Here is an 18183-nt window from a genome sequence, read left to right on the forward strand (position 1 = left end):
ACCTAGCCTATTGCTTTTTAAACACATACCTGTTTTGCAAGTAAAATTAGGGTTATGTAAAACAGAACCAGATATAAATTAGTCATTATCCTTGGCTCTTTGATGAAAAGCCTGAAAACAAGAAAGTAATACATAGTTATCTGTATCCTTTTAAAAAATGCGCATAATTAAGGGGGGGTGGGGGCGTAAGGGGGGAGGGGGGAAGGCAGGGGAAGAAGAGCATAGCAGGAGTAGGTGCCTGTGTTCAGACACACAGCACCAATGCTATTGTTCATTGGTGCCAGTGGCCGGCTGGTTATTCGGTCCTATCCTCATAACAAGGAAGGATTATGGTTCGGTTCAGTACACCAACTGTGTTTCACACGATGACAAAACGGGTGCTGAAACCTCGTTAAGCAGCTATTGTAGTGAGACGGTCAAGTAAACACGGCTTTATCTTAATGAAGCCATCTTAATTTCCATTGCACGGTTTCAGCTTGCCACCCCACACTGCCCCACAAAAAGAGCCAACAAAACCTAGAAATAAGAAAAGAAACTTTCTTATTTGCAGCAGGAAAGATGATAACAAAGACCTGCTTTGCTAGAACAAAGACAGCCATGAAATCACACCTGTGTGTAGTGCCATACAAATCTGAGGCACCACTCCCTCCACAGTAAGATCAGTCTGTTTTACCACACCTATTAATTTTCACAAATGCATCAAACAAAATTCTCATTATATCAATAGCCTGGGATTAAGAGGCTAAATTAAGAGCTCATTTAGGCTTTTTTAAGCTGTGATGACAGCTCACAGTTAGCCTCTGCAAAATAAATGTATCCTAACCTTCAGCTATGAGACTATGCTGAGAATCTGAGAAAGATTACAAATGAACAGTAAAAGCCTTCTACGTGATTCCTCTTAAATATTTTTATTGTTTCTTCAATTAGATCAGGTAAATTGCTGTTACTTTTCAAACCATATGCAGTTAGTAAGTTAACTAAATGAAGAGTTCACTATCCTGTTGACTAGCAGGTCTCACAAGCAGTTGAACAGCAGACTTTCAGCAAGACTTTTGTTCATAGCTTAACAGATCAACCTTATTACAAGACTAATGTTCTACCCCTTAATCTTTAACGTAAGCTAAGCTTCCAGAGAGCTCAGAAGACATATTACACAATTTTGCAGAAAACACACACATACTTAAAAAAAAAACATACTAAAAAAAAAAAGGTGATATGGCCTAATATGATTTCCATGTCATTAACTTTACAGAAAGCTTTGTAATGCCTGACTTATAAGATTTTGGTATTTCAGTATTCCAGCAAGTGTACAAAAAATCTAAGACCTTTAACAAAACATTATTGTCAATTATAAGAAACTTTACACTGCACCTGGTACTGTTGCCATAGAAGCTCATGTTTCTATACTGAAGGGTATTAAAAATGACGAGGTATACGGTCACAGCAATGGACAGGAGGAGAACTTTGAGTTCGAAGCTCATTTGAAGAAACACCGAGCAAGCAATGAACCCCAATATGCAGCAGTAAGCATAATACTGTAAAAGAAGAATTTAAAGAGCAGATGCATTATTCAGGCTTTATGCCTAAGACTTTCAAACCATAGCAAATGCTCTAAGTTCATGATCATTATAATTTAAAAGGAAATTACAATCACTCACTAAATACACTTCAAGGTCTATTTTTAATTGCACTACAAGGGTGAACTTTTTTTTTAGTTTACTTTTTTATTTTGTTACAAAGATTTAACAGAAAGCACCACACCAACATAAACAACGTCAAATAAAAACTGAAGAGCATTGAGAATTTATCTTCTGAAATCTATTAATTTAAGCAATTATTTATTTAAAGTTTAAGACTAACCTAAAGTAGCTTCCTAGTCCAGCAAACAGGCTCTGAACCAGGAGCTCCAGCGTTCTGGTGCTCTTTTTGACAGTGGTCCCCCTTCGTAACCTCAAACAGATACCACATCCCCATCTCCCCCATCTTTAACATATTGACAGGTGTAACCTGTCTTAGCAGGTAACCTGTTGTCCAGCCTTAGACACAGCTCCTTCGTAAGAACTTTGATGCTAATAAACATTATCAAGCTAGGGCCATTATCCAATGGAATTACTGAAAAATTTCCCAGAGGAACCGCAGTTCAGGCATGGTGTCCAAGGTCAGTACGGGGTTGGGAGCGTTACATCTGTCAGCTGGTACAAAGTGCATGGTGCAGACGGGATTGCTCCCTGCAGTCACCAGCACACGTATAAGATGCTAGGCTAGTGTCCTTCAGCCTACAAACAACTCCAAAATTACCTCAGCTTCTGCTCCTCAAGGATTTCTTTCTCTTCATGTACAAAGCACAGTTTTTCACTCCTAATAGCACAGACCTACCACAGATCTGGGAAATTCTTATCTGAGCAGTTAATGTTTCTGCTGAAGTGAACAAAACTAGAACAATTTATGGGGCAACTGGGGATCACAGCCCGCATAATAACATATTATACCAACTTTGTCATCCTAAAGGCTTTGACTGTAATCTCCAAAAGGTAACGAACACTCAGCTATAACCCTGACACCAAACTTCTGAAAAACATACCACTACATAGAGAACACTGACACAGGTCTGTTGGCCATTTAAGCCCTTTCACTCTAGAAAGATACTTTACAGGGACACTTGCAGGTACAGCTCATCTCTCAAACACAATCATCATCCTGTTCTGCTGCTTTTTCCTCTTTTACTTCTGCTTTAGATCTACTTTTAAGTCTGAAATTTCAACAAATTGCAAAGCCACACTTTATTCAGCACAGCAACAGCAGCTGAAATATCTTGAATCCACAAAGAAACTTTCTGCTGTCAGATGCCCAAAATGTTTTGGTTTACACAGCAACAGAACCTACCAGTTGTCAGTAATATATACAGTATTCAAAGATTTGAGTTTTAAATTAATGTGTATTCACTACTTACAGTTTCCTCAACACAGGATTGAGTTGTGTTTCCAAAAGGCTGATTTACAGACATGGAAGAACAGAAAATTACCAGATGAGTACAATGTGCATTATATAAGTGTAATTTGTCATTTGTCAAAAGGGCTTGAATGAAAGGGCGCTCACACAGCCTGCTGTGCATTGTTCAAAAACACACCCATCATCTAAAAGGGTGGCCAGGTGACAAAGGAGCATCCCAAACACTTGGATGATCTCAAAATAAAATGCTACTTTGGAGTTAAAGGCACAAAAAAGAAACCCCTCGGAAATAATCCTTTTGTGTCATTAGTGCTGAATCTATCCTTACAGAAATGCTAGAGAATACCTTTCAAAGGTGCTGAGTAACCAAAATAACCCATGACTTCAGCTTTACCAATGAGTACTCCAGACTTTTGAAAAGTCCCTAAAAGATGTACAGTAAAGCCACAGCTAATAATAGAAAATATCCCTAGAACTGCCTTGTGGCACAAGTGAGTCATTGTGTTCAACAATTTAAAAATTCTGTCTTTGTTAAAAGATTAAAAGATATTAAAATGCTGCCATTAATCTCTATTATACACACCATCCATGACCCAGTTCATTTTAAGCTTAGAAATGAAGACGGTACTCTACTCACATAGGTGGTAGCACACAGGTCATTTGATCCAGTAAAGTTTGCAGGTTTGTTCTTTTCAGTAGTCTTCATTTATTGGGGGGGGGGGGGGGGGGGGGGGGGGGGGGGCGGGGAAGAGGACAACAAACAAACAACAAAACCACCATACAAACTTGTTAGCAGGTACTTATCAATTTTAAGGTTTTTCTCCATATATTACACAATGAGTCCTGCTCTGGTTGCCCTTTCACTGCTACTGCAGTACAAATGTTAGAATACATGATATCCCATATAGTTGTACTAAACATTAATGCACACACAAGGTGCAAGAAGATTAAAATTGCCAAGTATTTACGTACTACTTTTCTAATTCAGAGTGCAAGAAGATTAAAATTGCCAAGTATTTACGTACTACTTTTCTAATTCAGAGTAAAGTGTCACATTATGGCTATGCTAATCTAACAGCTAATGGCACAAACATGTGGCTCTGTCTCAGCCCCCAGTTTCACAGCCACTGTTCCTGTTTTCTTTTAGGCTGTCTATGGTGGTGGTGTTCACATGACACCACTGTGAGTCAATTTAAGGACCTAAGCCAGCAGAAAAAAGACTTTACAAAAGAAAATTAAGCATTTTCTGCGGTATAGCTTTCAGAACACTACAAAACTTCCCATGGAATCAGAAGAATGGCAGACCAAGCACTTGGGATTGGAAGGACATCACTTCTTGTAGCTTGATGTTAGATATATTGAACCATTAACATGATGTGTTTAAAAAAAAACCCCACACAGCAGAGTGGTCTTGAGCATGAGGTTACTCCAAAGGGTTGTTTTTCAAATGTACCTCAGGCGCAATACAATACTCAAATTTAAGACAGGCACCGTGTGTATCTTAGTCTAGTAGTAACTACCAACAGCATCTTTAGTTTTGAGAGCAAGCCAACCCATATTCTTCACTCCCCCGTCTGCATTATTACTAGCTAGTGCAAATAACACAGTAAACTTCTTAAAAATTCTACCCGATACAGCCAAACATTTAAACCCACATTACGAAAAAATGGAAGACCATCTTAGTGATGAGGGTTAAACCCAACAGTAATTATACATGCCATCTTAAAAGCAAGAAACAGTGATATAAACAAGAATGTAATTCTAGTTCCACAAACCGGGAGTTTTTACTTTTAATGCTTTTACGTGACATTGTGTATTATCCTTGTGTAAATCAACTCACGTTGCGAATCAGATGTTAGAAGCAGCAGCAAAAAGCACGTACTTGATGAAAAGAATACAGGAAGCTACTTAAACTGGATGTCACAGAATGAAGATAATGCAATTACTTACCAAATTAAAAATGGCTATAATCAGCAAGGCACCGATAGTGATGACTGCTAAAGGAAGCCTAAGTAACGGCATTGTTTCCACCTTCTCCGAGATTGCACAGAGATGGCGCAGGAAAGGCCACTGTTGCGAGCAGCACTTCTGTAAACAAAATTACTTTGTTTCAGTAACATGGATAATACTCTGATACATGGGAAGAAGTATTTCTAAATTTAAAATAATTTTTCTCTGCAGGAGGGTGTCAAGTCTTCATTGGAATCCTAATTTAGAACTCGGAATCTAGTTAGATTAGGTGCCTAGTGCCTCTCCACAACTGAAAAGGGAGACAATGCTTCCTTATTTCAAAGAGGCCGGGTGCTAAAATTCTCTGAATTTCTGCTTTAAAAATAAAAAAACTACGATCTGATTAAAAGTTCTGGAGAAATGTTACTAAAAATATAGCGACAACCTATGTTGTATATTTTAATTAAGAGAGCTATCATGTTATATTGGGAACTGCATTTTCAGATGACTAAGTTGAAACCAATCCTAGACAGTCCCCTTTCTTGCTGTCCTTATATCCTCCATTTGTCGCTACAGAGAAGAACATCTAGTAAAGCATGTACTTTTAATGATTGCAAGCATTACTCAAGGCTGCTATAACAAAACACTCCCAGCGCAGAACTCGAGTCTGATGCAATTGCAATCTTGGAATTTTTCTTTTCTCTGTGTCTTTATGTATGTAGAAACCATACGGTGCACACACCTCTCTGTCTACATAGACATATATTTACACACACACATACAAATGTCCATCTACTCACATATATAAACCCCATAGATGCATAAAATCCATACATGCTACCTAACTGTACTTTTACATTAATCATAAAGCTTTATCCTACATACAGAGTGCAATTTAATCTTTTCCTTTCCCTTTTACACAACTTGAACCTGGCTCTGAAAGAGACCATTTCTTTCTGTAGCAGTTTTCCTGGGAGACCACCACCCCCACCCTTCAACAGGATGATGGTGGCATGTTCTCAACAGAACTTCAGAATTCCCTCTCACCCTTGGCCTAGCACAACATAGATTTGATGCGTGCAAGGAACTCTCTAAAATCTCTTCCCTCTCCCACTCTTGTCTCCAGATAATTAAAAAAAATCCTTCTCCAGTCCAAGAACTTTGTGTCCTTGAACTCTATGTCATTAGCTGTCTCTACATCACTAGATTTTTTAAACATTAATTAAAAAGAGGAACTACAAATGCAGTGTCCTAACTGATGTAACAGTGAAGTTGGAATTCTAACAGCTATGAAATTGTTGCCCATAAATTAATAATAATTCATACTTTTCACGAGGCTTTATATATTATTATGAAAACTAATGTTGCATTCAAGCTTACTTTGATTTTAATATTGTTTCCAGTACAGAAAATATCAGGATTCAAAACCAAAATTACTATTATAGACGAATATAAAAATAAATTTTAAAAACCCAACCCCACTGAGCAACCATTACTATCTTCCTCCTTCCTCCTACCTGTCTATTCTTGCACTCAAATAATTCTGAATTACAGTGAGATTTTTCAGACACAAAAATCTGTTTCAGGCAATGAAATCTTCCAGTAGCCCAAGGTTCAATGCTCCTGTAACTCCTACTAAAATCAACAGCTTAATTTATCATCCTAAAAGACAGACCAAGCTGCTGAATTACATCCATCCACTTTTAGAACAGGCAACTTTTTTTATTTTTTTTTTTAAATAAACTTACCATACATTTCTCAGCAAAGCACAGAAACAAAGTAAGTACAATGATGACTGCAACAATGCCAAAGGAAATTCCTAGCTTTGCAGTTCTAAACAGAAGAGAAAGCAGTAAACAAACCACTGTTAAATGAAAAGACATTTTCAAACTGTAATTCAGACAAATGTTTGCTAACAGTGTCTCTTTAAATTTAAATAGAATTTTTCTTCTAATAGCACTGGATGTCCATACCATTGCACAGGTTATCAGAATTATCAAATATCTGCTTTCCCAGAAGTATGAGAAGTTCAAAGTTCCCTCCTTGCATGTCTATAGACAGAAGGATCACCAAGCACATTTTAACCAGCTAATCCCATTTTTCTAATGCTTACTCAACGTGCTTACAGCCAAGTACTCTTATAAAACAGTATTTCTCACTTAACAGATCATCTCCCTGTGTGTACTACTAAGCAAACACAATATTAAAGAAATATTTCTATTTTATTTTCATTCTGATATCTAGGCTGTTATGCCAACAACATGAACGCACTCCTTTACTAAGGGGTGAATTAGTCCTAAGAGGCCTATGTTTCTTAAATGCAAACACCCAGGAAATCCAAAAGTTTACACTTCAAAAAAAGTTTCATGCACGTGAGTTTCACTTTAGCTGTTGGCTAATTTTAATTATAAATTATTAAAATACTGATACTCACTTTGGCATTATAAGCATCTGTATCAGAAATATACAGAGGAACACAAAACTGGCACATGCGAAGTAACTCTTCAGTTTTAGAATAGGAATGGTGCGATACTGAAACACAGATTACAATAAATCTTAAGGGTAATTCCAGAGATATTTTAAATTCTGTTACATTTCTGTGATGACACATATATGCAAATGTATACTGTACTACTAAAAACATACATAGAATTAAAAGGGAAAAGAAAAACACCAATTAAAATTCACTTGAACATCTGTCAAGAAAAGCAGTCCAAAGGATAGTTTTAAACATAGAGGGAAATCCACTGAGTATGTAAATCAGCACTTCACAGATACACGTAGTCAAAATCCTTATAAAAAAAGGATATACACAGAAGTAAACCTAAAGTGTATACGCACACACACACACCCCCCAGTAACTACATATGGTACACCACAGCATGGTAAATTAAAGAACAGGTATTCAAACAGGAAAAGTACACTGTACCTAACAGATAACTATTATATTTGCCATGAAACAACCACAGAAAGCAAAGTATTTTCATTATGGAGGCAGAAATACTGTTTTTTTCTTTTTAAATTCCATTACTTTTGAGAGAAGGTCTTCATATAGTAAAGTTACCAAACTCCTACTAAGTCCCTTATAGCAAGAATTTAATTGCAGGTTAGAGACAATCTCCTTTAACCTACAGAATTAGCATTCTCAAGGAAGAACGCCCAACTCAAATGAATCATGAGATCTGCTTTCAATTAGTCCCTAAAAAGCTCTTGGGATGTACAGTCACCTCCAGAATCCAGTTTCAGAACGAAAAGGCAGGCTCATATACATTCTTAGGCTCCTCTGAAATGCAAATCTAAGACCAAAAAGGCTTATTCTGCTCTTACCAACCTCTTTTTCAAGACCGGGTTCTGCAAAAATCAGTGAAAATCCCCAGAAGTCATCCGATTTGCCACACCATGGACTGCATTCAAAGAGACACGTGTTACAAAATGTACGCGACAGGCCAAGGAGACTACACAAACTCATCGTTGGAGCTGAGCCTCCACAGCGCACAGGGTGAGAGTGCCACTGGTTTACAGACATTTGACCATTCTACAAGGTCTTTTGGTTCCATAGCATAACATACGAGTGGTTAAGTTTTTATGTAGCTGACAGGCAGATCCAGAACACTCTTCACAGACAGCGGTGTCTGCCATTTACATGCAAAATGTAACCCCAGAACTTCCCCAAGGTTTACAAACAGCAAAGTATAATAGCAGACGTTAAGAGATGGCTCACAGCCTCTGAAAATTTCCCCTAAATAATACCAGGCCCCTATCAGGAATAGCTGAGGTACAGTGATAACAGTCTGGCTAAAATTTAGATGAAAGGAAAGAGGGTTTCTTCTCAAATGCAGTTTTATATTTGATAGGAATTTCAATAATGCATTTTAAATTAAAAAAAAAAACCAAACCAATAAACTTGCCTATGTTTAGCTGCTTCTAAATGCAAATACAGTGCCAAATGCACCACCCGCTGCTGATAGACCACCTACCTTCAGTGAACCAGACACTAAAACAATTTTATTACCACCCCCAAAACTGTGTTTGACTTTATGAATAGGTTTTGTTTGAGGACGGCACCCCGTTTCCTGACGCTTCTTATTTTAATAATCAGAACACAAACATTACTTCCTATCCCATCCTACAGTGCACGTCAGCTCATTACTTCAGACAGTCATAAGAAACAAGGCAATAATTTTGCTGTTTCATAGCACTACGGTGCATCGAACAGCTAGACTAACCATTGGCTTCTTACTATAATAATGCAGTAATATTCTCATGATATTAAAATTAAAACCAAAAAGGAACTAAAATAAATTTTTAAAAGACCCAAAAAAAAGGCAAGACAGAAATCCTTTTAACTTTTCATTTTTGAGAATTAAATTTTACATCCAGACTTAAAATTGAAAATGCCCATTATTCTCAAAGAAAAGATGAATAAAAAAATAAAATACTGCATACTTAGTTGAACTCAGGCCCTCAATGGTTGACATCATTTCATCATAAATATCTTCCTCTATCCTTCCCTTCTGAGATGAATTTCTGAGAAGAAAATGAAGCGCATGTCACAAATGCTGTTCAGCATTAATGGCTGCAGAGGACCACACTTCCTCAGTACACAAGTGGGGGAAACTACCAGAGAAGTTAAACAAGAATGCTCAAAGCTGATGAACACACACACTCATATGCACTTTACTAAGCATTTCTCTAGTTACTCATATCATGCACTTCTCAATATAATATTAATAAAATGTCTTACAAGTAAAAATCATCTACTTCATTAACTCAGTAGTACAGGTACGGTGTAAGCATTTCTACATATAGTGCAAATTTTTTATTACTTTACAATGGCATGAAATAATACTACCAACCAAAGACATATCTTGTAAAATATAATATATATTTACCTACAATATTATGTTAAACTGTATTTATTTTGTATTAGAGTATTTACAAATAAAATCTAGTATTTTTGGTAAGAAAACCAAAAGCTGTGGTAGCATAAGCAGTTACAATATATACACACAGACAAGTTTTGAGGTGCTTTGATTTGTTTTCCACTGCTCTATGTCCCTTACTTCCCTACTCCCTTCCATCCTGCTACAGCCCATAAAGCAAAATGCAACCTGAGTGACTGAGGGACCAGCAGGACGAAGAGGGGGAAGCTTCTTTTAGAGTCTGCAAACAATAACAAACCTGAATTGAGGAGTCTTAAAGGCCAAAGATTCAGCTTAACCTTTCTAATGTAGCAATACCATACAACAGCGATTAATCATCCAGAAGATCACACGCTTACAGTACAGTGAACAGCAAGTGGAACACAGGATCATGTATTTAACAAAAAAGAAAAAAAAAAGTAACTGACAAACCTATCTGAAGTTCTCTGGCGCCCAGTGGAACACAAAGGTATTTCCTACATCAAATAAGGAATTAAGCATAAGTTACTCAGAAGATAGCAAACAACTATTGAAAATAAACCTCAGAAAGCTGCCAAAAACATTTGTATTCACAAATAAAAATAAAGAACCATTCTCAAATAGAAAAGTTTATAAAAATCAACCCTTTCCAGCAATGTTTTCTGCTTTAGCAAGTGAACATTTTCTGACCAAAACAATTGTTAGAAGATAATTGAACAGATCTTTTACTTTTCTCCACACACTGAAATAACTAACATCAGCAGAAGCAAGTAGACTGGAAAACACTTCCACAAGCCTGAATGGCTGGATAGTTAATTTAAAATCTAATTGTAATAAATTTATTACTGCCTGTGGACAGCTACCTGTCCACAGGCAGTAATACAGCCTTGGTGTGCCTCCAGGAGCACGCCTAAAAGCATGCACATGCCTTTCAGTTTTCAGGAAGGACAGATGGAAGGGAAAAAATGAATTTTCTTAAATTTTAAAATCTTAAGAATTCTTAATAATTCTTTACTGATAAATTCCTGTTGCAGGTGGAGCACATGGAGGGACTGTTAATTTTCTACACTTTTTAAGTAAATGTTGAGTGCATCTGGACACTGGGATGAATTATCTTTTTTCCAAAACTACTTGTAGTGAGCAGGACCACCAGATAGTAAAATGTCAAGAAAAAAAAGACAGTTTCAAAGTTTTACTTTTACTTTGAAGGTTTACTATGAGCATAGCACAGCAGAGATTGGCAGAGTTTGAATACTTTTAAGTTCTGACAGAAATTTATTGCACAGATGCCTTCTTAGTTCTGTGTACACACTGAACACCAACCGTAGAAATGCAGCCACAAAAACCGTGTCAGGTTTCCAGTTTCACACCATAGACACGAGAAGCAGTTTGCAATTGTAGGATGGCAATCGTTACTTTGACCCTCACCTTTCTTCGCCTTCCTTGTGAAGCTGAAGAGTCACTGCTCACGCTTTCTCTGTGGTTCAGGTGGGCAAACGGCCGGGCTGCTCCCCAGGACTCTAAATAACGCGTCATCCGAACAGAGGCTCGCATCTTCAGCCCGTCATTAACTCTTGTTTTAGGGAGATGATTATTTGATATGCATTGTTTGGACTAACAGAAAAAAGGTATTCATTTAGAAAACAGAAAATTATACAAAGTACAAAGAAACGAAGCTCTGTGTACTCAAACAGTTTAGGACTATATAATCTAGCTGTTTAGTAGGACTCTGAACTCGTATCAGGAACATGTCAGCCAACCTCCATTCCTTTATCTGATTTAATTAATGTGAGCTACAGCAAAACATGACATAACGAATTTGCTTCAGCTGTCTTTACAAGCCTTCACTTGTAACACTGCAACATTCAGACTTGCTGGTTTATTTACTATGATGCAAGACACTGCAGGATCTTACGAACAGATACGTTTCCCTTGCAGTCAGCACACCAGCAGGGGAAAAAGATTCCCAATTCCTGAGCGAGGGTGTGTCAGAACTGTGGTTAGGAGAAGATCCCACAAATTACAGACTCGACATTAGATTATATCCCTACGTCACAGGTGAAGGATCAGGCAGTATATACAGGGTATACAGTAATACCTTTGTGGGCCTACAAGGAAGCTAAAACTACAGAATAAAGTGATACATCAGTGACTGGTTATTCTCTAACATCACAAGTGAGCAGGGGCTATTTTAATAGGCATAGATCCTCATTCTGAGAATATGTGCTATGTAAATGTTGGGGGGTGGGGTGGTTGCAGTGTTGGGTGCATAAAACATACAACAAAGATAAAATTGCGTTCTTGCTAATTAGAAGTGGCTCTATACTGCTCCTTCCTGTAAAGGCCTTGAAGGAAAGAGGTTTGTAATTTTCATTTTTTTTTTCTTTTGAAATATTTTACTCATCAAGCACAAGCCAATTCAAAATAGCAATGCTCCAGGTGTTTGCAGTTACCAGGCTTTAAAGGGGAAACCAACAGTTGCTAACTTCGCACCTTTAAAAGAAGGTGAAACTCACATCTAAGATAGCGAGGAAGATGCCAGAAGCTATTTTACAGGGAATATTCTGTCTGAAAGTGCCCACACAGTACAGGTATTCTTTCATCACTGTATCCTACCTTTTGACCTGAATTTGTGAGAGAGACACTTCACACCAACACAGTCAAATACTTATTTTTACTCTAAGGGGACCACATAAGAGGTTTCAGCACAACACTTACTACCTTCAAGCTAACAGACATGTCATAAAACAGGATGAGCTTTCAGATCTGAAGTCCCAAATCCAAGCTACTCTGATGACTCATATCATGCTTTAATCCTGTTCCTGAATTAAAAAGGTGTATGCACCACAGACACCTATGTACCTAACATGTATGTATGCATTTGAATAAATATACATGCTCAAAAACATGCACATACCCTTGGATCAACCACCAAGTAGGTTTTGATATTCATGGATTCAAGGTAAGGATCCCTCAGGTGTCCATTGCCTTCTTCTACTTCATAAGCTTTGCCTAAGTGATTTAATGTTGCTTCAGTGATGTGTACACGGCTGAGAAGGGCAGAAAGAACAAGAGACCCAAACACTTACAGAAAGGTCACATTAAGCATTTCATTTACATTTCAATGGCCACTGCGAACATTTCTGCTTTTCAGCCATCTTGTGCTTTGGCTGCCAACTGCAAAATCCTGCCAGTACTTGAAACTGTATTTACAGTCCCCTTTCCTGTGGTTCTTCATTACACGTCTTTCACAGCAATTATGCTAAAAAACAGTTTCTAGCATGAGATGGTAGCAGTATAAAATTAAACTGAAATAAGCAGAGACATGTAAGAAACAAGAAGAAACGTCATCAAAGGAGGTCTGATGACTGACAAGACAGTCACAAGCAGGTTGTTTCAGATGGCAAGAGCTGCAGTGAAAGCTCACACAAAATGCAAGCGAGGACTGTCTGATGCTAGAAATGCACGAGGAGGGGAGGAGATGGTTACAAAATCTGGAAAAAAGCTGGAAAAGGTTTTTTGTTAACTAGGAGGGTAAGTCTGAAAGCCTGTCTTTTCTGACTGAAACAATCAGAGAAAAGCATGACACAGCAACAACAGCAATACACATCCAAGACACGCAACTAGTATTTTTCTGTATCCATTCACATTTTCCCTCACATGTAATTTAGTTCAGTATCCCAAATCACCTATTTCCATATAAAATATGAGTAATACCTTTTCACAGAATTTCTCAACAAGAAACTTGAGCGTGTTCATAAAATAGCATTTATTTTCTTATATCCTACTTTCTCATTGTTCATCTTCTCACAGCTTTTCTCACTTTTCCTTAGCACAGAAGGGTTAAACACTGTGCTGTCGATCCTACAATCCCTCAGCACAGAGCTGGGAATAGAACATTTCCAGAAAGCAAGCTGACAGTGCAGCACTCTTGCCTAACTACAGAGAGCAAGGGGATCACTGTCCCATCTCCTTTTATCTTCCTTACGCTGGATATAGGTTTGCCTGAAGATGATTTAGCCAAGACATGGAGACCACTGGCTGCAGCTTCCCACAACAAAGAGTAAAAAAGTTCCTCAATACTTTTGGAGACAAAAGGTAAGAGTTTTGGAATATAAAGGATGCACTGTTTTATTTGCTTACTGGTAATGGTCTCCAAAAAAACTGGTTTTTCAATTGTTACCTTGATTATGCAGTTTTGTAATCGAGGTAAACCTTCACATCTGAAATTTTAAAGCATCATTTTCTCCCAGAGGCTGAGGCATACTAAGTGATGTCCGTATTAACTGAGCCTTAAAACAGAATCACGTACTGCAGCAAGTTTTCTGTGGTTTTCCACTGATCTCAAAAAGCAGTACATTTGTTCACTATCAACCATTCTCCATTTTACTAAGCTTCCTCTCCCCTCTTCCCCAAATCACACTGTCAGAATACATTTCAGATCTTACTGCAAACTTCTTTCCATTTCAATTACTATGCTGATGATTTCTCAGCGGTTATTAATGCTTAGTGGATTCCAGGCTCAGCACATCACCAAAAGCTGCTACCACTAAAGCTGTCTCCGAAAGGCAAGCTGTAACATGCACTCTTGCACTTCCCATGCTAGCACAGAATACCTAGCATACTGCACTCTGTGCTAACAGCCCTGAGAATAACATCTTCTGATCTTTTACGCATATTCATATTAGAGAGAATTGGTCATAAATGCATTTTTAATTTTTGTTTTATGCTAGTCCTTTCTGCTTTACTAGTGTACTATATTGTTAGGGATACAAATATTTTTTTAAATCAGCAAGATAAACAAGGATACTCTGTCAATGGAAATAAAATATTTGTAACGCTAGAAGTTTTCCTGCATCCTTTCTAAAGTCTTTAGAATTCCTTCATTTACAGAAAACCAAAATATATATACTTACTGTTTTAAATAAAAACCTCAAACTGCTCCTAATGACAAAACTTCTGCTTCCAAAGGAGCAGGACTAGCTAACATTGGAATGGGAAATCCCAGACACGTAATTTTTACACAGAGCAGGAAACAAATAGAACATACCATCTGCAAAACGAATAGAAACCCTTCCTCCCTGTGAGGCTCAGTCTTCCACAAGTGGAAGGTTTTCTCTGGCTAACGGTGAAACATGTGATAAGCAAGTGCTAGACATGTGTAGATATAGTAAGTATTAAGTGTAATTTCTGAATCAGCATGCCAACCTAAACCAGCTTTATTACTAAACATAAGCATGAAGAACATAATGGAATAATCAAAGTTGTCAAGAGTAGGCAATGGTCCTAAACGTGACTAAGAAAATATGTTTTGGTGCCATATTCAGAGTCACGTTGTTTGCTTTACCAACAAAAGAAACTTTTACAACTCCATACTCTTGTTTAAACATGCTGAGTCAACATACTAAAACACTCAGCCTGGATGGTATTGCAACTGTAAACCAAGCTCCAATTAGTTTTCTTTCTATTTTGGTCACCAATGCAAAAGAATAATTTGATATGCATATCTCCTTATTACTTTGCAAAAACTGATTTTTAAGTTACAAGCATATACCTAAAAGCTGTCTGAGGCACAGAAGTAGTAAGAAATCCTATAATGTGACTGGTTAGAATCCCTTTCCAAAAGAAACAATTACTTCAATGCTTAAACATACACCCACATGAATGCCATTCAATTAATAACTACTAATTTACAGACTACCAAGAACCTACAAAATCATGGTCTCATTTAGGAATGGAAAAAGGGAAACTATTAATATGGTCCTTTTTGATGCAGACTACAAAAAAGTTTCTTAGCTGGAGAAAATACAAAATGCTAGTGTTTTCTAAAAACATTTATAGTTGTCCTTTTCAATAAGAATCTTAAAAAAGGCAGCATGAATATCAACCCCGAACCCAATGCTTTGCATTGATGAGCAGCACATGGCAAGTCCCATTACTGCTTGCACTCAGGACCACTCGTTTATCCTTCCCATTCTGCCCATGACAAATGGTACACAGAGAGAATACGCAACAACCAGCAGCTCCAAACTCTCCTTGCTTGGATGCTCCTCATCAAGCTGTATTTTAATTACTGAGTTGTGTTTTTGGGGGAGTAAGGGTGGTGAATATAGAGCTAATACAAATCAAGTGGGACTGATCAATAGATTAACAGAAACATTAGGTAAATACGCAGCTTTGCCTTGTCGATATAAGTAGCATAATCTATTCTTTAGCTAAACTTACAAATATAGTGCACACCACAAATTAACTAAGTCAACATAATGCACTGCTGAAGGTACATGTTTCTCCAATGAAGGGAAGGTAAAGAAGCAGTTGCTTGCTTCAGAATAGAATTTTATAGTCCATTGAAAACAAACTCAGAAAATACTAACATTTTACAGCTCTGGTAAGTACACATTTGTACTGTTTTCATCATCCCAGTATGAGGATTTGTGTCACAGCAGTTACAAATTCCAGAGTCATAAACCAGGATTATGAAAACCATGATGACAGAGTTAATCAGCACTGACAGGGACGATCCTCACCCAGGTACACCCGCAGACTCCATGCGGTTCGCCAAGGACACGTCGTGTGACCAGACGTCATACTGCCACTTACGCAGGCCGATCACGCCACACAGCACGTTCCCAGAATGAATACCAACCCGCATGTTGATATCCACTCCTGTGGCTTCTCTCACCTGCCTATGGAGGGAAGAGGGTATTAAAGTGTAAGTCACACTTGATTTTCTCTCCTCCTCCTGGAGATCTGTTAAGGTTTAGTCTCATTGCACACTTAATGCAAAGGAAAAAGACAAGCTTATGACCTAACGTGTAAATATCCAACTAATAAATACACTTTGAATGCTGACAAGAAAACAAAGAATGACTTTATTCAATAACTTCATAGCCTTTATACGCTAAAAAGTTTTCTGTGCTATACTTACTTTATTGCTTCGCACATGTCGAGTCCCATTTTAACACAGTTCCTGGCATGAACTGGTAAGGACACAGGTAGACCTGAGACACAGTAGTAACAGTCTCCCAGGATTTTTATTCTCATGCATTCATTCTCCTGTGAAATTACAGTAAACATATTTAACATTTTACTGCAAGTAGGCTAACACCACCAAAACTAGGACTTGTCTGTATTGTTTTGAGAAAGTCAAGCTTCATTCAATCCTTGTTGAAGCAAAGCTTACTTCTCTTTTCCCACATCCAAATCCCTGGATGTTGCTCACTGGAGGGTAACCAAAAGGACCACTTCAAGCATTTCTAAAATAAAATCATCTTGCTACTTTCTGACTTGATTCTTGGCACCGTGTACCATTAGGAAATAAAGATAAAAATAAAATTGTCACAGAATTTACCATCTAAAGGATGAAATCTGCTTATCTATCTTTTAATCTTCATCTTTATTAACATCTGAATTAACCTGAATTATCTGCAGTTTGTTCACATTTTCCTCAATTTTTGCATGGCGACCTCATAAGTAACATTGTGCAGTATTGTAAAACCTGCACAGAATTTAGGGAGAAGTTAGGAATTAAATGCAGAAGCAAAACGAGCTTTTTTGTTTCAAATATAACTGAAGAGGAAGCCAGCACATGCTACAGTTTTCTATTGCTAAAAAAAAAACTCGCAATACTATCTGACAGCAGAAAACTCTTTCCTAACTGTGCAACACGGGGGACTGCTGTCCATGACTGGCTGCAGAAAGGAAAGGGAAAGAGCAAAGAGCTCCTCATAATGTCTTTCATTAAAACATTATCAAAGAATTTTAACTAAAAAGGCTGCAAGCAAGCCAAGGCTAATTCTGTGAGGCTGTATAGTGATTGACTGATGAGTAGAGATTGTTTAATTTGAGCTAGCTGACACCTTGGGCTGCCCAGCCCTCTCTGCTGTGGGAACGGCCCACAAATTCTTCAGTCAACTCCAGCATCAGCCCAAATCAGTGACAATTTACCAAACACTAAGCTGTTCTCCCTCACCAGCCAAAGCCTTAAGAGAACATCCAGCATTCTCCACCATCTTAAGCCACTGTCCTGGTTTTGGCTAGGATAGAGGTAATTTTCTTCCTAGTAGCTGGCACAGTGCTGTGTTTTGGATTTAGTATGAGAATAACGTTGATAACACACTGATGGTTTAGTTGTTGCTAAGTCATGCTTACCCCAAGTCAAGGACTTTTCAGTTCCCCGTGCTCTGCCAGGGAGCAGGGGCACAAGAAGCTGGGAGGGAGCAGAGCCAGGACAGCTGACCCAAGCTAACCAAAGGGATATTCCATACCATAGAACATCGTGCTCAGTATAGAAACTGGGGGGAGTTGGCTGGGGCCAGTGATCACTGCTCGGGGACTGGCTGGGCATCGGTCAGCAGGTGATGAGCAACTGCATTGTGCATCA

The 18183-nt window shown here is 38.0% G+C and overlaps 1 protein-coding gene across 7 annotated transcripts in view; it reads right to left on the bottom strand.

Annotated features, from left to right (window-relative positions):
* Positions 1 to 18183, bottom strand: part of ADCY7 (adenylate cyclase 7) — a 67856-nt gene that overhangs the window by 7233 nt on the left and 42440 nt on the right. For all 7 annotated transcript variants that reach the window (XM_027813195.2, XM_027813194.2, XM_014284482.3 and 4 more), the window contains 14 exons: positions 16729 to 16856; positions 16328 to 16486; positions 12718 to 12850; positions 11229 to 11414; positions 10254 to 10297; positions 9346 to 9426; positions 8231 to 8303; positions 7334 to 7431; positions 6648 to 6732; positions 4900 to 5037; positions 3587 to 3649; positions 2951 to 2989; positions 1372 to 1535; positions 30 to 111 (listed from right to left, as the gene is read on the bottom strand). In XM_027813195.2, coding sequence (XP_027668996.1) covers positions 30 to 111; positions 1372 to 1535; positions 2951 to 2989; positions 3587 to 3649; positions 4900 to 5037; positions 6648 to 6732; positions 7334 to 7431; positions 8231 to 8303; positions 9346 to 9426; positions 10254 to 10297; positions 11229 to 11414; positions 12718 to 12850; positions 16328 to 16486; positions 16729 to 16856 — 1473 coding nt within the window. The remainder of the gene's footprint in view (positions 1 to 29; positions 112 to 1371; positions 1536 to 2950; positions 2990 to 3586; positions 3650 to 4899; positions 5038 to 6647; positions 6733 to 7333; positions 7432 to 8230; positions 8304 to 9345; positions 9427 to 10253; positions 10298 to 11228; positions 11415 to 12717; positions 12851 to 16327; positions 16487 to 16728; positions 16857 to 18183) is intronic.

Source organism: Falco cherrug, chromosome 14 (assembly GCF_023634085.1).
Source record: "Falco cherrug isolate bFalChe1 chromosome 14, bFalChe1.pri, whole genome shotgun sequence".
In the NCBI taxonomy this organism is placed as follows: domain Eukaryota; kingdom Metazoa; phylum Chordata; class Aves; order Falconiformes; family Falconidae; genus Falco; species Falco cherrug.